The 21,999-nt window shown below is 39.3% G+C and overlaps 1 protein-coding gene across 13 annotated transcripts in view; it reads left to right on the top strand.

Annotated features, from left to right (window-relative positions):
- The window catches only part of TRAK1 (trafficking kinesin protein 1), a 326,839-nt gene that overhangs the window by 288,881 nt on the left and 15,959 nt on the right, over positions 1-21,999 (top strand). For 6 of the 13 annotated variants that reach the window (XM_082258142.1, XM_082258144.1, XM_082258134.1 and 3 more), the window contains 3 exons: positions 1,635-1,877; positions 3,252-3,568; positions 17,229-17,558. In XM_082258142.1, the coding sequence (XP_082114268.1) occupies positions 1,635-1,877; positions 3,252-3,568; positions 17,229-17,558 (890 nt within the window). Of the gene's footprint in view, positions 1-1,634; positions 1,878-3,251; positions 3,569-17,228; positions 17,977-21,999 lie in introns of those variants that run through there. The other 7 variants (XM_082258136.1, XM_082258140.1, XM_082258137.1 and 4 more) reach the window with 3 other exon arrangements.

Here is a 21,999-nt window from a genome sequence, read left to right as displayed (position 1 = left end):
TTTAAAAGTATCCTTACTTTTTAACGCTTTATTCTATTGCTTTTACATTGGTTGAGAAATGTCACTGTATATCATTAAACAAGGCATTGTGTATATAACAAATGTGGGAACAACAAAATTTATAATGAAGGCATACTGGACAGTCACTGAAATATCTAGTGAATATTTAAAATTAACAGACACACAAAGAGCAGTTTTGATAAAAAGCATAAAATAAAACTTTACTGGACATCAAAATACATAAACCTTCTTGCACATGAAAGTTACCATAAACATTACACAAAACACCACGACTTAAACATACGCTCCTATTCCCAATACTTAAAAATATTAAATAATACTTAGCTCTGGTAGTTGAATGTCAACAGCTTACACTGGAAAGCTGGAGGAACAGGACAATAAGAAATCCTGGCTGCATGCTTGGTCTTTCCACAGCTCCAAAAGACAGACTATTTCCCATGCTATGGACTCTTTTTATAGTCCTGTATACCAGAGACCAACCACAGGATGTAATCATTCCTCTTGACCACTCACAGGATGTAATCATTCCTCTTGACCACTCACAGGATGTAATCATTCCTCTTGACCACTCACAGGATGTAATCATTCCTCTTGACCACTCACAGGTCATTTTGTGAGTACGGTCAGCAACACATGGTTGCACTCTGATCCCCCCCCCCCAACCCCCAACCACCCCCCCACCCCCCCCCCCCCCCCCCCCACAACCACGTGGTCAATTGGATATGCGGCAGCCAACTTTAAATACAGGACGTCAAAAGCTCACTAAACCACCTGTGGGTGAGAGATAGTATTACACATGTATGGGGACATTTGTCATGAATCAGTTAAAAAATATCCACAACTAATACAATCCACCTGTTGATCCCATACATAGGCAATAATTACAATGCATACATTTCAACTTCTCGTAGGGTCCTAGCTTTCCTCAGTGCTTTTTTTCCCTATATACATCACGCACATCACACAATTCATAGTTACAAAAATATGCCTACAACATGCACAAGGTAATTATCTTCAAATAAGCATGTACAATGTGTATGCAATAAATATCCTACACAGTTACTCAAAGATGGGATCAAGATAGAATTTTCATAGTTCTTTGCGCAGAGTCTAAACGGCTTCTCAAGTCTAAAGCAGAAATGTTGTTCCTTTTGTGTTCCAAAAACAACTTTCCTTTGTCTGAGTATATGCTTGTTTCAAAAGTCCTAAACACCACCTCCCCATACTTCTTGTTCCTCTGTTTAGTTCCTAAACCAATCAGACTGGTTTATTTGCATATCGGTGGTGGGGGTGGGGGGGGGCTAGCTTCCTAACACAGAATCTAACTAACAAAAACATTTGCTATAAAATCATCAAATATCTATAGCAACACAGTGTAGAGCAGTGTTAATTTGCAAAGTGCAGCAGTACCTAGCAGCCAATCATAATTGTTATTACTTGTATCCAAGAATTGAAAGGAGAAGTTTTTTTTTTTTTTTGTTTTTTTTTTAGTATGGATGAATGCACTTGGCATATTGTCTTTCTGATCTAATAAAGTACTAGAGTGCAGAAAATTATTGTGATCATGAATAATAAGAATGATTGACATGAGATCCATCCTTTTTCTCTCCTAGTGGCAATCATCAGAAGCGTGTGTTTGAGACCGTGAAGAACGTGAACCAGGTAGTAAAGCAGAAATCTCTGGCTCCTTCTCCAATGAACATCCCAGGCTCTAACCAGTCATCTGCTATGAACTCTCTAATGTCGAGCTGTGTCAGCACACCGCGCTCCAGCCTCTATGGAGGGGATATCTCTAACATAGTTATTGATAACAAAACGAATAGCATTATCCTGGAAACAGAGTCAACTGACAACAGGTTTGTTGAGTGCATAGAAATACGGTATGCAGTGATCAGCCAAGCTCTTACATTTTTTCTATAACACACCATGTAGGCTCATTTCACAAAGAAGCTGTAGATAAGGATAAGAATCTTATTTTCAAAAAAAAAAAAGAGGATTTTTTTGGGCCTATGTTGATGGATAAATGCAGCCTGTGTTTGGCCGTTTAAGATTCTTCTGTGATCATGCAGAAATATTTGACAGGTAAAATTGAACTGCAGACGATCTCCTCCTGACCCGCTTTTGACTTGCTTCAAGCTTCTTTGGCATTTTGTTAGTCATATTTAGGGAAAGAAGCAAATATAATATGAACATAATCCCATCAACACAGGCCCTACCCGTCTGATTCACATTTCATCCTCCAAATGTGATTTTTTTCAGTTCAGGCTTCTATTTGACTGGGGGCTGTGTTGGAGTTTAGACAAATTTTATTCAAATATTCACCTATAATTGGAGCTGTGTGCAAATTTGTATATAGCTGTAAGTTATTTTGAAATTATTATATTGGCTTGCTTTAAATACTTTGCATGCTTTGTTAGCTTTGCTTACCCTGAGCCTCAGGCAGTCCATTCATGCTTCTTTTTTTTTTCCACCAGCAGGTAAACAAAAATAAACTTACCCAATTCCCCCATTTACACATTCCCTTGCGATGGGGGAATAACTCCCCCTGAGCTATTGTATTTTTACAATCCTGCTCAAGTGTCCTAATTTTGATCCATGTATGGCCAACTTAACTTTCTAAGTAGGTGGCATGTTGCAGATATCAGTCTGATCTCACTTGCTGTCTCCTTAGAATACATACTGTGTCAAATAATGCTCAGTACAATGATGGGTTCTGCTGAGCAGACAAGTATGTGAACCGAGGGTAATTCTGCACAATTCTCCTTTAATATCTTTACAACAGCAGCAGTATTTTAAGATTGTAGTAAGCAGCTATTCTCTTTGTAGATTGCTATCTATCTGCTGGCTGCAGGTGGTGAATATGCAAAATTTATATGCAATTTTTCTATTTACCCAATTAAAAGATATCAATGAAATTGTTAAAAATCATATTTCATTACTGAACATAAATAAAGAAAATATAATAAAAATGAAAAACCATACATATTCTCTAAAAAGTAAAGTATTTGCTCTAAAAAGTAGGGTTGCGGAATAGAAGTATATTATTATAATCCTCCTCCACCTAAAACAAATTCATCTTGGTTTCGAGGGTAGGCTCCTCTTACTGATGGTATTTTACATGAATATAATTTTGTAGATGTGCTGTTCAATGATTTTGCATTGTTATGTGAAAAAACGAAATCTCTCTTTTCCCTGTTTTGTGCATTATATGTTTGTTTTCTTGTCTATAGTGATGATAAGAACAAGAAGCCTGGAACACCTGGTACTCCAGGCTCTAACGACCTGGAGACAGCTTTGCGACGGTTGTCCCTTCGGCGAGAGAACTACATCCTAGAGCGCAAGTTCTTTGAAGACGATCAGGAGCGGAAGCTGCGTAGTCTTGCTGAGAAAGATGGGCTCCGCAGTGGGTCTGTAACGCCTACAGAAAGCATCATGTCCCTGGGCACCCACTCTTCCAGGTTGTCAGAGTTCACTGGAATCTCAGGAATGTCCTTCAGCAGCCGTTCTTACCTGCCAGAGAAACTGCAGATCGTGAAGCCCCTAGAAGGTGACAAGGGGCCTCGGCCCTTCTATGTTTTCCTTAGTGACTCCTTGTGGTCTCTGATACATCACCAAAAAGCAGGCACTTTACATAACTCACACTCCTTCTATTTTAGAGATAGCCATCCTCGATGTTGGTTTGAGGTCTTTTAGAGTTTTTGCTATACAAAGTTCCCAACCTTTCTCAGCTTGTGAGCAATACATGCAGTATAAGCTATAAAGAAAAATCATAGAGGATGTGCAAATGTGTCGTCCTCAGGCCATAACTATTAACTAATCATTTCTTAACTTTTTGAAATGTTATGTTTGGTTACTGTACTTGGCATTAAAGAGAGGTTCAGGTTTCAGAAAAAAAAATGTATACTCAGCTAGGTGGATACAGCATCGATCTGATGCTACATCTGACCACCGCCACTTCTAAGACTGAGAACCGAGTGATCAAAAACTGCTGATCGCTCAGTTTCCAGACTTTGTTGAGCAGAGAGCCGGTGACTGTCAGTCACCAGCTCTCTGCTCTGCCCCTCCAGCGTTCACTGGATAGTTGTGATGTGGAGAGGGCTGAAAGCAGCTGGCTCAGTCTCCCAGTGGCCTTCTGAGAAGCTGATCTAGCTGCTGGTCCAAGCAACTGAGTGGATCTTTACAGTCGGGATCTTTCCCAAGCCTGGACCTGCTGAGTGAATGAACTGCACTCCTGTGACCTACAGGAGAAGTATTGCCAAAATAGCTTTAGCCATTCTTCTCTGTTAATAAACTTTGTTCTGCAATATTGAATAAAGAAGTATTGCAGAAGAAGTGTTGACAGTTTAGAACCCGTGTCTGGTTTGTATTGATCAGGAACAATTTCTGTGACACTTAGACACTTAGTCACCAGAAAATAAAATTAGGGTCTCCCCTATATTAGGGACATAGTAATGAAACCTGACAGTTCTCCTTTGTGCTGTTAAAAAATGCCTGTTTGTGTCTCTGGAAAGATTTACTTTCCAGTAAGGGGGAAATCTATGTAAACAGTGTAAAACTCAGTTTTAAATCATGTGGAATGTGTTAATGCAGCAAGACTTCGGACAGCCTATGAGTACATATTGGGATACTGCCAAAAGTAACATCAAAGGTAGCAGAGAGCCACATATGGAGTAAAAACCACTGGTTGAGGACCGCTGCAATTATAGGATGCAGTGTATCAATTTACCTATAAAAATACCCTTTTAAAGTAAAACGTGTGGAAATGTGCAAATACACACACCCTCTTTTAAAACAGGGTTTGTTAAAATTTTCAGGTAAGAGTACCTTTAAATAAATCAATTTGCAAATTGTATAACCTCTGAAATACATAATAATAATTCCAATATTGCTATTTGCTGATTTAGGTCTTGAGCACTGTATTATTGTCAGCTACTTTGCCCCTGGTTCACGTCAGTCCCTTTCAAGCAACTTGGCAGACTCATTAGAAATGATTGAAAAGCACTTTGAATTTTGTACCCTAATGACCATCTCACTGTTGCTATTGCATGATATAAAATATGATTAGAAATATATAACTGTTTAGTCATGGATTGAAGTGTTTCCTTAGATAAATGAGGCCCCTTTAATTGCAAAATGCAGTCCATACATAGTCTTTTAAGCTATATTTATAAATGTCCTTCATAGTTTCTATCATCTTTTTAGTGATTTATGAAACAGAAGAGCCTAGAAGCTTTTGCAAAATGATTTAATGGCTTCTTTTGTAAGAAAAAAATGCACTTTTAAATGTTTCAACTGCGAGCACTTTTAAGCGTTTCTGTAATGTATTTACATGCTGCTGTGTGTTTACCTGCTGCCATTATTGGACATCATGTAATACCGTTTGCTCTTGTATCTCTTCTGATCTTTCAATAAAAACTGTTACATTTCTTCCATCTTCACTTTGTTTTCCTCTTTTCCCTTTGCACTCTTTTTGTTCAGTTTTTTTTCTGTTTGCTTACCCACAATATAATAGGGGCATATGGTTCACGTGGGCAGCTGGCTTTTCTACTTTCTAAAATTGTCTTTTTTTGTGTGTGCAAGTAGACCCCACTGTGTTCTGTATGTATTGAAAGTAGAACTCCATGCAGTGTTGGAGCCTAGGTCAAATTTTTGTGTGTCGCCATGGGGGTGTCCCTCGCTTTCTATGTTGGCGACTCCAGAGAGAACATATGGAGCAATAAAAATGTGGGGAAAGGTTTGAACCTCTGGCTTGGAGGCCAGGAAATTGGAGTCAGGAAATTAGAGTCAAATCTTATCTGCACAGCCTTAACAAGTGATAAAAACCTGACATATGTTCTAACCTTTTTTCTGTAGTTAAAGTAGAACTATGTCAAGTTACTAGTGGTTAGGCTCTGCACCACATCCCTCGAATGACTACAAGAAAAAAACAATTCCTATAGACTTTAAAGGCACTTTGATTGAGTAACATGCAAAAAAGTTGTAAAAAATATATTTTTTATTTATACATAATAAAAACTACAAAGTATACATAAGAATGTTACAAAAACACAACATATACATGGTATGATCAACTATGGATAGAACCGACTGTGAAAGATGACGATGGTAATGCTGTAACTTCCTCCACCCTATGCGTTTCAGAGAGTGGAACTCTCCTTTATCAGGGTTGTGGGAGACGTCAGTCAAAATCAATCACGTGGTATTGCAAGTGAACATTCCATGTATTCTTTTAAAAACAACATTTGAAAATTCTGCTTGACCACCCAGATGTCACATAATATAGCTTTATATGTTGGAAACCAAATGAAAAGGATCTAAATTGTCATCAATTGGCAGCTCCATACTGCCAATTGATGACACCCTACTCTCTCTGTACCATTTGATGACAATAAGCTTCCAGTGAATCAAATATTATACTCAATTTAGCATGCTCATTATGCCTTTGGAATTCTAGGGATGGAGTCTTCCAAGTCTCAGTGATAACTGTTCTTTGAACCTGGGGTGTTACACCCTAAGCAGTCTAGAAAATCTAAATCTGGTTGCCAACAAATAAGGCTGTGCATAGTATGGAAAAATCCGGTTGATCGAGCAGTATTTTCAAGTTTTGTTTTTAAAAGAATACCTGGAATTTTCACTTGCAATACCATGTGATTGATTTTGTGTGACACCTCCCACTCCCTGATGGAGAGTTCCACTCTTTGAAATGCATTGGGTGGAGGAAGGTACAGCTTTATCATCGTCACCTTTCACAGTCTGTTCTATCCATAGTTTATCATACCATGTATATATTGTGTTTTTGTAACATTCTGATTTATATTTTGTAGTTTTTATGTATAAATAAAATATTTTCTTTTACCACTTTTTTTGCATGTTCCACAATCAAAGTGCCTTTCAAGTCCCAACGACTAGGGGAATTGATTTTCTTAAAGTAGAATTATAGGCAATTTTTTTTTTTTCATTTTGGATAGGAAGGGTAGTAAATGCTGTCAGATTTATTTTTGCTACCTGTGTCCCATTGCAGAGATTTCCCCTCACTTCCTGTCCCATAGTCAAACAGGAAGTGAGAGGAAAACCCTGCAAAGTAAGGGAATTCCTTGGGGACCCCCAGGTCACTAGAACCAGTGTCCCCATTGGAACATTTCACCTCTTAGTTTTCTGGGGACAACCTAAAATTTGGGGATTTTCTTTTACTTTCACTCTCAATGATAATGGTAAATAGGACAAAAATAGAGGTTGAATTTTCTTAATGGAGGCACAGACCGCAAAAAAAACTGACAGTTTTACTCTATCAAAAATGTTAAAAAAAAGTTTTGCCTTTAGTTATACTTGAATCTTGAATGCCATGAATTTGATGTAAAATATGATCAGCATGAGTCTGGTCTGCTGAAAAGAATACCAAAATGTGCACCCCAAAAACATGTCTGATTAAACTATGCTTTATGGATTAAAAATGTATGCCCCTTTTATATTGTGATTAAGGATTGATAGGTGTGATATATCCTAATCTGTATTGAGCTAAAGTCTGTGTTCTTATTTTCATATTTTATTTTATTTCTGCATTTCCCCTTTTCATTCTTTCTTTTTCCTTTACTGCCTTCACCTTGACCATGCTTCCAGGTCAGAGACAAACAATGTTCAGGGTGTGTTCTAAGTGCTTTAACCAATGGTATGTATATCTTATAAGGATTTGCAGCAGAATGTTAGGGCTTTGCATGTCTGAGCTTCCCTATTATTCTTATGTTGCTAAAGGTTGTGTATATAGATGCATCGATCCCTATTGTAAATCACTGATCCAGCTTATAGGAAGCCTGGGGGATCTCCCCATCTGGGTTTTGTAGAATTGTATCAACGCACCAAAGAATCAAACTGTTTTATGAACACACCGTTCTGTTTCTATAGATGGGCAAATGTAGCTTGCTTTGCATTAAGCTTGCATTTAATATCAGTTTGGGACACTTCTGAGATCATTGTGATCTTGTCCACCAGGTGCTTCTGACTCGCATTTGACCTCCTTCTAAGCTACTTGAAGCAGCTTTGTATTGACATTGACGTCTTGGGTAAAAAGCAGTTCTGGCACAAACAAAAGCTCTTGTACACAACAGGCCCTTAATCTGTTGGGAGTAGGGAAGAGTAGTGAAATTTAACAAAGTTTTGCCCAGGGGGAAAAATACACACTTTTGGCAAAGTTTTGGTCAAGTTTGGTAAAATTTTGCCACGTCCTTACTTTGTAGTGGAGCTGTATCCACTGCATTGTCTTGAATTTTGTGAGTTTCCCATTAAACAGCTTTGAGGTGTTGCTGTGTTTAGGGTAGAATGGAAGGTGAGGACCTCTCTTAAATTTTCTACAGGAAGGTGCCCCAGTCACATTGACAGTGGGGGAACTTCCCCACTGTCGGAATAGGCTGATCAGCACTGCCGGCTATAACCTGTGGCGCTGATTGAGCAGGGAAAATCAAACAGGTTGTTACTAAGTACAACCAGCCTTCCCATACCTGAAACAAAATTCGACTGGTCCCTGCTGAACCTGACGAATTTCAATCCATGTATGGCCTGCTTTAGGTCCTTTCAAATGAGCATTCAGTCTGTCAGTTTTTCCAGAAGGATCCAAACTGCAATTTAATGTACACTATATTGTCAAAAGTATTTTGACGCCTGCCTTTACATGCACATGAACTTTAATGGCATCCCTTAGTCCGTAGGGTTCAATAATGAGTTGGCCCACCCTTTGTAGCTATAACATTTTCAGCTCTTCTTGGAAAGCTGTCCACAAGATGTAGGAGTGTGTCTATAGGAATGTTTGACCATTCTTCCAGAAGTGCATTTGTGAAATCAGGCACTGATGTTGGCTGAGGAGGCCTGAAATGCAGTCTCTACTCTAATTCATCCTAAAGGTGTTCTATCAGGTTGAGGTCAGGACTCTGTGCAGGCCAGTCAAGTTCCTCCACCCCAAACTCGGTCATCCTTGTCTTTATGGACCTTACTTTGTGCACTGGTCCAATCATTTGGTGGAGGGGGGGATTATGGTGTGGGTTTTTTTTCAGGGTTTGGGCTTGACCCCTTCTTTCCAGTGAAGGGAACTCCTAAGGTGTCGGTATACCAAGACATTTTGGACAATTTCATGCTCCAAAAATTGTGGGAACAGTTTGGGGATGGCCCCTTCCTGTTCCAACATGACTGCTCACCAGTGCACAATGCAAGGTCCATAAAGACACAGATTAGCGAGTTTGGGATGGAGGAACTTGACTGGCCTGCACAGTCCTGACCTCAACCTGATAGAACACCTTTGAGATCATTTAGCTCAAAGACTGTGAGCCAGGCCTTCTCGTCCAAAATCAGTGCATGACCTCACAAATGCTCTTCTGAAGGAATGGTCAAACATTCCCATAGTCAGACTTCTAAACCTTTTGTGGACATCCTTCCCAGAAAAGTTGAAGCTGTTAAAGCTGAAAAGGTTGGGCCAACTCCATATTGAACCCTACAGACTAAGACTGGGATGCCATTAAAGTTCATATGTGTGTGAAGGCAGGCGCCACAATACTTTTGACAGTATAGTTTGTCTTTGGGTGGGCAGATGTAAACAGATGCATGTCCATTACCTCTGCTTACGTGCAAATCTGTTTATGTCTGAAGAAAAAAAAGTAAAAGATTTGCATCCTTTTCCATTTATGTGGACATAAATTCATGTAAACTGAGGTTGTGTCTTTTCTGTTTGTGGCTGTTTTTGGGCAAGGCACATATTTTTTGTTTATAGTTTTGTCCACATGGCATCAGCGTGTAACAGTGAGTGGAAGACACAGGACCTCGCTGGTTGCACCCAGTCAAACTCTGAGGGTCTGACAGCTACTGGGGCTGTACAGTGCACTTAGCAGTGCAAACGCACAGTATGGGCCAAGGGATGAATGCTTGGAACACAGACTTCTTGTGTTTCGGTATTTGTCTTGAATGTTGACAGGTTGCTGGCATCGGAGCTGGACAGAACACTTGTGCCATTCACCTGAGTTTGAACACCGGAGCCTCATGCACCAGGGCTAAAAGTCCACCGTGCATGAGGGGAGGCCTAAGCCTAATTTCCTTCAACTAAAAATCCTGGACATGTGAAAAATGGATGTATACCGATGTGAACAGAAATGAAGATGGATGTATAAATTGATGTAAACTAGACAAAGGATTCGTGACAAAAACCGATGACGCCCGTGTGAAAGGACCTTAGTGGTTGTGAAGAAATGAGTCATTTAGTGACATGGCACTCTTGTTTAGTTTATGACAGGGTGTTCCAGTTATGCAGACATCCAGGAAAACACCCAGGGCTTGATGGGAGTAGCAACGAAAGCCCTGTAAAGATTAAGGATCGTCGACGTGCAATTGTGTGACAATGCAAAGACTTTAGTGTCCCAGAGACAGGAAATTGTGTACTTTGAAAGGGATTGTAAAATCTTTTCAACCATTTTTAACTAAAAAACAGTGAGCGTGATGCAAGTGATCATGTTAATATGTGATCATCTTTTAAACACTCTGTTTCTTTGTTAATTTTAATAATACAGGCATATTTGCTCAATACATATGTAGTGCTACACAATAGGTGTGCTTTATTATTCCTTCTCTGAATCCAAGCCTGTTAGTCAACAGACTAATTGAAAGCAAAGCAATCACTGTGGTTAGTTTACTAAAGAAGTAGAGGCTATAGGAATAGAAAACCGAAAAACTGGGCTAAGTAAATAATATAAACTGTTCAATCAACCAATCAAAAAAACTTGTTTTATTTTTATTATATTCATTACACATGTATTCAGGAGAGCTGCCTATTTTCTTTGAGTAAATCAACACCTCTTTCGTTGCTAATGCCTTATCTTAACAGTTTTTCAAACAGAGTGGTTGCGCTAAAGTTGGCCACACACAAATTAATATGATCATTAAAGAATAAGTTCACTTTTTGGGAAAAAATAATAATTACACATTTTTTTGCATTTAAAAAAATGTGCTTTTGTTTATTTTTCTGGCACCTGGAAAACATTGAATCAGCAATCGGCTGATGCCATGCAGGTCTTCAGTAGATCTGTCAGTGTATCTGCTTCCCCGTACATCCCGTATGGCCAAGCCATACAAGACCAGATACAAGACCAGAAGCATGAAGGAATTACCACAACGCTCAACAGCACAATGATAGTTCATGGAAAGCTACAAGCTGTCAGCCGCAAAGACTGCCTGACCTTGCAGTTTTCAAACCACATAGCCCCATCAATCCGACATGTTTTTTTTAACCACTTTAAGATCGGACGATTTTACTCCCTTCCTGACCAGGCCCTATTTTGCGATTCCGCACTGCGTTAATTTAACGGACAATTGCGCGGTCGTGCGATGCTGTATCCAAACAAAATTTACGTAATTTTTTTCCCACAAATAGAGCTTTCTTTTGGTGGTATTTGATCACCTGTGTGATTTTTAATTTTTGCGCTATAAAAAAAAAAGCGTGGCAATTTTGGAAAAAAAAAAAAACAAAAAACAATATTTTTCACATTCTGCTATATAACATTCCCAAAAAAAAAAAAAAAAAAAGTCAAAATTTTTTACCATTTTAGGCCATTTTGTTTTCTGCTACATATTTTTGGTAAAAAAAATCGCAGTAAGCGTATTTTGATTGGTTTACGCAAAAGTTATCGCGTTTACGAACTACGGGAAAGATTTGTCATTTTTATTTATTTATTTTTTTTTTTACTAGTAATGGCGGCGATCTGTGATTTTTTGCTGGACTGTGACATTGCGGCGGACAGATCGGACCCCTGACTGACATTTTTGACACTTTTGGGGGTACCAGTGACATTACTACAATAATCAGTGCTATAAATCTGCACTGTTACTGTAATAATGACACTGGCAGGGAAGGGGTTAACCCTATGGGTGATCAAAGGGTTAAATGTATGCCTCATGCTTACTGACGTGTGGGGGGGGGGGGTTCTGTGACACAGACAGAGATTGCAGGTTCAGCTATGCTGAATCCCGTGATTTCTCCCTGTCTGTCACTGAGAAGATCTGCCTGCTTTGTTTACATAAGCAGGCGGGTCTTCTCACACTTTCCCCGACGATCGGGGAAGGGAGGCGGTGATCGCCGCCTCTCCTCCTCCGGCCCGACTCCCGCTGTGTCTAAACACAGCGGGAGCGAGCCTCCGGCGGCGTGCTCGAGCACGCCGCCGAGGCCACTAGGAGTCCAGAGACGTAGGTCTACGTCGCTGGACCCAGGGGAGCCGCACTCCCGCAGTAGGATTACTGTGAGCAGTCGGCAAGTGGTTAAATTGTGACAGCTAGCAGGGGGAGAATCCCGCTAGTTGTTACAGCAGGGATCAGGGATGTGCAGGGGTCAGTCCGTTCATAACATGTTACACCCTGAATATGGGAGTAACATTTTACAAAAGGTGAACTTATACTTTAAGTCAGTTACTCGATGTGAAAAAAAAAATGACTGAATTGAATAAGAATTGTAAACCAACAGACCCTCCAATCCATTTTTCATCCATCAAACAAATATCTGCATGTGTGTGTCAAACAATCAACTGATTTGTTATACAGATCAATCAAATGATCATTTTTGATATTGATTGATTGTATTTAAATAAATAAAGTATAAACTAATCGTTTGCAATTGCATCACAAATCAGTATGTATGTGATAATAAGCCCCTACATAAGTCCACTGAAGTGACTAGCCTCAGGTGATACAGAGTGATGAAGCAAATCCTCCCGCATAAGCAGTAAATGTTCATATACAGCCCTATCTTCTCCGAAACCTTGAAAAAAAACCTAAATCAGATGGTATTTCTCAGATTCTAGGAGGCAGGGGACAGGGAGCTGATGTCACACACTGCACGCCACAGAGCTGAGTATACCTAAAACAGAAAATTCTGCTTTTGTTTTCCTGTGATCCAATAAAAGTAAAAAAAAGCTGCTGGCACAGTTTTTGATACAAAACTTGCAAATAATATAAGACAAAAGTGCTACACTATTTTGTCTTATAATGCAGAGCTGAGTATAATCTGAGACCCGAGTGGAGGGAACAGGCAGACACCCTTCTACACAGTCTCATAGAGAAACATACATATCTCAGGTTGTCAGTCACCTTCTGTGTGCTGGGGACGATGTCACCATGGTTTGCCTAGTGTTGGGAAAATAGAAGTGACTCGTTCAGATAGCAGAAGAAGGAGAGAGCTGGATCCACACTAGGTGCTATGGTCCGAGGCAAGTATAAACTATGTGAGGATATGTTTTGTTCATTTCTCTTTTTAGTAAATCTGCTTACTTGGAAATCTATAATACTCTCCCTTTAAGTGTGTGGTTGCATCCTTCTGATGTGTTACATGGAAAAGCAATACCTTAGAACTCTTGCGCATGGGTGGCTGAGCCGGTTCAACATAATTGCTGGTGTATTTCTAATGCCTAGGCAGCCCAGTTGCAGCATGTCTCCACATACAGACTACAATTGACATGAACAGCTTTATGCTGCAGTAGTTGTGCATATGGGCGTGCCTTTGTACACATAAGTATGACGTATGGGCAAGAAAGTGAATGTGTGAGCAGCATCGCTAAGTAAGTTTACAAATGTCAAAGATAGATTAGATTATTAGGAGTGGGCTAAAAATATTTGAAATACATAATGGAAATGAATATATGATTGACCAAATATTTGCTTTGATGAGTATTTGATCCCTATTGATAAATGGGGTATATATTTTTTTTAAATTAAAGTGTCTCTAAAGGCTTGAAGCCTAAAAATCTTCAGTGTGCGCCCCCCCTTATACACACCCGATCCCAATCCAGCGATATGCACGAGAGCAGAAGCTTTCCCTTGCCATTGGCTCCCTCTGCTGTCAGCCACCGCCAGTGCTCTGTGTGTCGCATAGACACACACAGACGGCATGGGAGCGAGCACACACAAGTTCCCCCAGAGCAAGCAGCTTGCTTTGAGAGCACTCAGTTGGGGCGAGGGGCCAGGAGTGCCAGTAGGGGACCCGAGAACAGGAGGATTGGGGCTGCTCTGAGCAAAACATTTGCACAGAGCAGGTACAGTAAGCCTAACATGTTTGTTATTTTAATAGAAAAATGTTCAACCTTTACAAACACTAACGGTCAATCTGCTTTACTTTTAGATTCTCATAAAATAATATAAAACTATTGATTATAATCCAAAATCTGGACACACATTTATAAACCAGTTAAATAATATTTATATGTTAATCCCTTGATTTATGTTTATTTTTTTTAGCTTACTTTCGCTTTGGTGTTAAGATTTTAGTATTCATGTAATAATGTTGCTGTAAATCATATTTCCCTGACATATCTGTGTTGTCAGAAAAATTCTGTTACTGTATGTCTAGCATCATGGTTAGAAATATTGGTAGATATATAACATATGTTTAACATCATGGTTAGAAATATTGGTAGATATATAACATATGTCTAACATCATGGTTAGAAATATTGGTAGATATATAACATAGAAAATCAATCATGCTTGCCACTGCTGTATGTGTGTTTAAATGGGAGGAAACACAAGTTGCACTCTAGATCAGGGGTTCTTAATAAGGTATATATCCATACACTATACACTGAGCATTGTATGCGCAGCTCAGGGTATATTCTTGGCATGTCTTGATGCCGGGATGAAGCAACTCCCGTGTGCATATGTGGAAGTTAACGTCATGATGTCTAAAGGCATCAAGCTTGGATGAAGACCAGACAAACATGTCTTTGGCAGTGACTAAGCAACAAGGAAGACCGTGGCTGTCGCATCGCTGGAAGGGCGCATTTCTAAGCCAGCCATAATATGCATATATGCAGATCTAACTTGAACATTATGAAAAATTCCCCTGAGCCTCAGCAGTGAAGTTTAGTTTTGCTTTAAAGGTTTCTTTCAATTAGACTTGTATGGTAAAATGAAGGTTGTCACAACCAAAATACAGCCTACAGGACTTTTTGTTTACTTTGCACTGCAATTCACTACATTGGTGTGAAGAGGTCCTACGTAGTAACATGTTCAGTGTGAACAAGCCTGAAGCTATACTCCATATTCCAGACTGATTGGAAATTGTCATTTATATCTACTGTATATCAAAGATGCAAAGTAATTGAGTTTGATAAAAACGTGTTCTGCTCTTTTTATTAAGTATTTGTAAATTATTTCTTAAAGCGGAGTTCCACCCATTTTTAATAGGTTGGAATACATAGATCTTTGTAATCCCCTTTAAAATGGCTTTTACCAATGGAAACTTTTTTTTTTTTTTTTTGCTAGTAAATACCTTAATTTCGGCTTTATTCCTCCTCTCCTCACTTCCTGGTCCGATCGGCGATGACGTCATTCGGCGATCCGCAGTGTCTGCTGGGATGTATTCTATTCCAGAAATCTCAGTAGCTGTATCTGTACTGAGCCGTGCCTGCCCCGCCTCCGCCCCGCCTCCTCTCATTCAGTTGCATTGTATGAATGTATTAAGGCCGTTCTCTGCCCCGCCTCCACCCCGCCTCCTCTCATTGAGTTGTATTGAGAGGAGGCGGGGCGGAGGCTGGGCAGAGAACAGCCTTAATACATTCATACAATGCAATTCATTGAGAGGAGGCGGGGCAGAGGCGGGGCAGGCACGGCTCAGTACAGATACAGCTACTGAGATTTCTGGAATAGAATACATCCCAGCAGACACTGCGGATCGCCGAATGACGTCATCGCCGATCGGACCAGGAAGTGAGGAGAGGAGGAATAAATCCGAAATTAAGGTATTTACTAGCAAAAAAAAAAAAAAAAAGTTTCCATTGGTAAAAGCCATTTTAAAGGGGATTACAAAGATCTAAAGTTCCAAAAATGGGTGGAACTCCACTTTAAGGTCTTATGTATAGTCAAATTTTTTTTTTTTTTGGACATAGCAGGGAAGGATTAGAACTCTTTATTTTTTTTTTACTGTTTGTGTGTCTCTGAAAGGTGGATTTCCCCCCCCCCCCCCACCCTCCCCCCGGAGTCCTGGTGACCATTATCCCTCAAACGGAAAGAGATAAAATAATCCAAAATGATATATATATGTGTATATATATATATATATATATATATATATATATATATATATATATGTGTGTGTGTATATATATATATATATATATATATATATATATATATCTATATCTATATATATCCAAAATAAGAAAATACAAAAAGCTATGTTGGGAAAAGAAGGGAAATCTTCCAATAAGAACACCTGTTCAGATGACATTATGAGTTGGATTTACTAAAATTGGAAATAGAAACCAATCCGCTTCCAATCTTAATTGAATACGCTGAAGTTAAAAGCTGATTGGCTACCATGCACAGCTGCACCAGAATTTGAGTGCTCCAGCTTTAGTAAATTCCCCGTATATAAGAAAGGAATTACCCTTACTTTGGTTCATTTTCACTCCCAGTTGCGTCTGTTGTGTCTTGGTATGTCTACATACCAAGACACAACAGGAAATAGTACACAGACAGGGATTTTATTCTCTTCCTACTCTAGATAAAAATTCTCCCTATTCTGTATAAAACTAAAAAGAAAATGTTTCAACTACACATACGCTTTAGCTTTCATGGTGGATTTTTGTAAACCCATTTTTATATGGGTTAGTTTAGAACAGTCTTTCTCAACCAGTTTTTCCCCAAAGGAACTCCAAAAATAGTTTTCAGGTCTCAGGGAACCCCTGCTAAAACCATTTCATTGGGTGTCGTGAAAAAAAATGCCCTTACATTGGTGACGAGTGTGAACTATGCCCCTTTACAGTGGTAGTCAGAACACCTTCCTTACTGACAGATCATTTGTGTCAAATGGCATTGGCCCCAGGACTTTGGAGCCACCATTAAATGGGAGGTCAGTCAACCACTGCTCAAGGAACTCCTAGGAACCCTAGTTGAAAATGGCTGGTTTAGAATATAAATCAACTGATATAAGCTATTTTTTTTTTTTTTACCAGTATATAAAATGTTATTTATGTCTGTATTTTGGTAATCCCACTCTTGAGCTGGATTTATTACAGAGTGGAGATTGATAAACATAGCCATGAATTTGCTCAGATACTTAGGAACTGTAGTGAGGCCTTGTCATAATTGGGGCAAGGCTTACCATTAGAACATTGTTGCTTTTTTTTAATGTTGTAAGGTGTATTACTATAAAGTTGATTTGTAACTGAACGCCAATTTTCCTGCCTTTCCAGGATCAGCAACTTTACATCAATGGCAGCAGTTGGCACAACCACACCTTGGAGGAATCCTGGATCCTAGGCCTGGCGTTGTTACCAAAGGCTTCCGAACCTTAGATCTGGACCAGGAGGAAGTGTACTGCTTCACAGACTTTGAAGAAGATGAGACAGGTGACATTCCTTACAAGAGCTTAACTACCTCGAGTCCCGTCCATCATTCAGAGACCTCAGGTGAGAGGTCTAAAGCACAAGTGACTGTGTCTGACAGCAAGAATTGTCCAAACCATTCTCATGCTGCCCCCGAGGACTTGCAAGAGCCCGCGACAGACGATGATGAGGGGTCTGGTGAGGGATCCTCCTTACGTCCTGTAAAATGGACATCTATACAGGATATTGCATATTGGGCCATTTTCACCTCTACACCACAACACATCCGCAAGAATTTCACTGCATTCAAAAAGTGATCTCCTTAGTATTAAACCAATTCTAATTTTAGCATATCCCGCTAGTTTTATTTATATACATTTTGCTAGAACCACATGTTTTCGTGTATAAAGGCTGCTAAAAGAATGAGGCTTGCAAATGAAAATGTAACATATTTTCACAAATCAGGGGCCATGTATTTCGAAAACCTTTGCTTTACTGAGTAGTCTTTTAAATGAAAGTGATGTATGTTTTAATACTTGCTTCCTTCAGAAACATCAGGGTGCTGGTCACAAAGTTTACAATGAAATCTGCACTGTGTTGTTAAACTCCTTATAATGTCAGACGTTAAAGCCTACCCTCAGAATGATGGAAACTTTGATAGGTTATTCTTTCAAGCAGCGTTCCCATAGGGTTTAAGAAATCAACATCCCAGTAGGAGCTCAATCAGAATTACATTTTTTTTAAAGTGCTAAATCATAAAAGACCATTTAGCTACTTAAGTTGTAACAAGTGATTAAGGATCCTCTGCACAGTTTAACCATCAAATATTAGAGGAAACTTCTAGAAATAAGGCTGCCATTACTGATCATCTGCTTAAAACGTTAGGTGCTCTCTGATGTCAATACTTTGAGTCACAGACCTGGAACAAGTATTAAGAACTGGAAGATCACAGTAAAGTCAAAATTGCTGATCTGCAGATGTATGTTCCAGGTTAGTGACTCAGAAAGTACTGAAGCCATGGATTTACCATGACAGACAACACATGTAGTCGTATATGCAGTCATAAGGAGCTCAGCAATTGCAGCCTTCATACTTTTTTAGTACTGGATTCAATTAAAGAGAGCCTACCTCAGATGGTTGTCAGTGTTTTGACCTCTGGGCTGCATAGTAGTTCTTGGACAATGAAGCTGAGAACCTGTTCAATGTCAAGTGATATCTCTGCGTTTGAAATCGTATGCAGCCTGAAGTCAGATGATGGCTTCCAGCAGCGGCTTCTTACATGGGTATTTTGCTATGTATGGGATGTATAGGGTTTTCTAATTGCTGGTGTGTATTTATAAGGGCTAAGCCACACATTTTATTAACTACTTGGTAGCATGCGATTAACACCGTATTGACAGTTGCCATATCCAGTCATCAGTCCAGCGCTACTTATGAGTTTAATTCTGCATTGTTAAGAAATGGAATTCTGTATTTACAACTGTTTTGATTTAAATAATTGTATATAATTAAAGCAGTTGGTAACAGAAATTTCAATCGGTTAAGATGCTCAAAGACATGAGATATTTGTTTTTTGGGCAGCTTCGGATAGTCATAACCTACAGATCTCCATGGAGAAAGTGATAGGGCAAGTTAGAAAATCTGGCATAATTGCTGCTGTTTTCCCTGTGGTAAACCATTGTTGGGCCTTACAGTTCCTTCCATATTACACAAACTGATGAGCTGTTTATTGGATGGATATAGCAGCACTTACTGTTGCTCGCTCCTTCGTCTTAATTACAGCCATGCAAATCCTACACATTATGTAGGGTACCCTTTTACATGGGAGCCAACCGTCCTTTGCTGTAAAAAGCTCTTTGACATTATTTATAGTAGGGCAGCATTCGTCTTTGCATTTTGCTCAGGAGCTAAGGTATCAACAACTGTTGTTCCTAACCCACAGATGCATGCAAGGTGTGACCTGAATGTTCAGATATGCACATCTTACCATTTCTTGATGTGGCAAGCTTTACTAGAAAGCCTTTTAAAATCTAACTTACTCCCGACTTGGTCCGAAAGAGGCTAATCTAAAACAGCATCTCAATGAAAATATCCCATATAGTGTTGCTGTCTAAATAGAATTTGTGAGGACAGAAATATGGAAGCTGCCGCTGGTCTAGCATTTTATAGCTGTCATCCTTATCTTGACTTCACCATTTGAACCTTTGATATGGAACAAATATGCAGAACAAAATCTCAGGCTTCACCTGCTACATGGGTGTTTCAGGGCAATTTGGTATTGAAGCCAGCGTCAGAATGAATCTGCAGCGGTAGCTTCCATATCTCTCTCATTCCAAGTGCTCTTTAACATGAAACAACATTTCACAGCAGCAACAGTGCATTGACTGGCTGATTTTGGTTTTAAAGCCTTTTCAGTTTTATACTGGATACAAATAGACAACTGTTAGTTGTAGACAAAAAGGCTAAGGGACATATTTGTATGGTGATACAGCTGGTAGGAAAGATGTGCTGGTAATTATGGTGAATGTCTAACGCTCCAACAAATAAGGTTATACTGCCAATTTATGAAGGCTTGCAAGTCATGTATTTGTCTTCTGTTCAGAATTAGTAGAGGGGCTATTATATTTATAATGAGGATATGACCATGTACATTTTTTTTTATTTGCAGACAAGTAAATATTTTAAGTATGTGATTACAGCAATATCCGTGCACATACAGTGTTTTATTAACAGGAAGATTTAATTTGTTCCTGTTTGATTTTGCACAGCATTTCACAACATTTATAAGAGTTTGGTCACTTTTGTAGTGTGTTAATGTATGACTTTACCTTCATAAGACATTTGGTGTTGCATGACAGAATATGATGTCCTTGGCTTTATCCAATGAGAACTGTTCAAACTTTGTCCTTTCCTAGAGAGTTTGTATGGACTGGCCATGGGTCTGGCCATGCTGTAACTGGCCTGTAGATATATTCTGTAGCTGATTTTGATAAGTTACAGTTGTAGTGCAAAGGGGCAGGCAATGAGAACCATTATCATTTATCAAAGCATGCCATCTGTATCAAACTAGAAACAAAATAGCACAAATATTAACCCTGAAAGGCATAGGCTGCTTTGAAGGGTTATTAAAACAGTACCAGAAAAGCTCTATACCAGGGGTAGGCACCTTGGCACTTCAGTTGTAATGAAACCACAAACCCCATCATGTTTCTGGGCATCAGGACTGTGGCTGTAAGAAGTAGATACATATTCGCCAGCACACCAAGGATCTTGCAAAAGCAGTCCAAAAAGCTTTATTCCAGATAAGATCACATCAGAAAAATATAGTGCAACGTTTTGGAGCCGCACAGGACCCCTTCGTCAGGTATGTGATGATAAAGGGGTCCTGTGCGGCTCCGAAACATTGCACTATATTTTTCTGATGTGATCTTATCTGGAATAAAGCTTTTTGGACTGCTTTTGCAAGATCCTTGGTGTGCTGGCAAATATGTATCTACTTGTAACTGATCCAGTTGCCAACTGGTGATCGCTTCAGCACCCAGTACACACGAGCCTACAAACCAGGAAGGTGTGCGATAGGAATATGAACTATACTGTGGCTGTAAGAGACTTGCGATACATCATGGGACTTGTAGATCCACAACAACTGCAGTGCCAAGGTTGTCTATCTCTGCTCTATGCCATCTGAGGCTTCAACACTGAACACGTATACAAACTAGTAATTGATTTTCACAGGCTGTATTCTTGTTCTGGGTCTGTGTTGTGAGATGTATTGGGCCAGAGATTGTCGAGCAGCTAGGAGTTTAGCAGTGGCAGCCTACAAATATCTCACAGTAGAATTTATTTTAATGTTCCATAAGTCTACAGTTTCTCCTTAACGGAAAGTCAATTTGTAACAATTTCTGTTGGTCGCAATGGATGTTAACAAAACCTGTACGTGACTAAAAGCTCTTTCTTGCAATATCATATTTTCTGTAGACGTGTGGCTTAAGGTTATGAGATGGAGAACTAGTTGTTATAGACTTACGAAAGAAGTTGAATATTAAGGGGTCTATTTAGAAAGCAACGTCTGTGAATTTTACCAAACGTTCTCTGGAGAATGGTCATTTTAAACACATGTACCTGGAAAATTCACCTGCAGAGAATGTTTTCTGAATGTCAGATTTGCTGCTTTATAAATTTGCCCCATAGTGTTTAATCTTCTTATGACTGTTCTGGCTTACTCATAAATTATTTTTGTTGTCCCCTTAAAAAGCCTTTACTTTGGCTGTTATGCCTGACACTTCAATAGCACATGTGACACTAGAAATACTAGTTCTGGTATCCAAATATTTGCTTTACAGCTTACTTAGTTGGTGACCTATAACAAGCTTATGCATTAAGTGTCCAGCTCAGTGACTACATTTTGAAGGAAGGATTCAGATGATCAATCTAGATCTTGTAAAAGGAGTTTTTGTCCTAATGAGTATCTTTTCAGCTTGTCAAAGTTTCCAAAGTCACCTAAAATCTGACATTTGCTGTCTTTCTCAACAGCCAATTTGTGAGATCATGGAGTTGTTAAGGCAGCGCCTGTCAGACTTTAGGTGACCTCTGACCCCCTGACTCAAGATAAAGTATTTGATTAAGGCCATGGTAGACT

The sequence above is a fragment of the Pelophylax lessonae genome (genome assembly GCF_965119305.1).
Source record: "Pelophylax lessonae genome assembly, chromosome: 5".
Lineage (NCBI taxonomy): Eukaryota > Metazoa > Chordata > Amphibia > Anura > Ranidae > Pelophylax > Pelophylax lessonae.
Note: the sequence above shows the minus strand (reverse complement) of the source record. Positions and strands in the feature narration are given on the sequence as shown.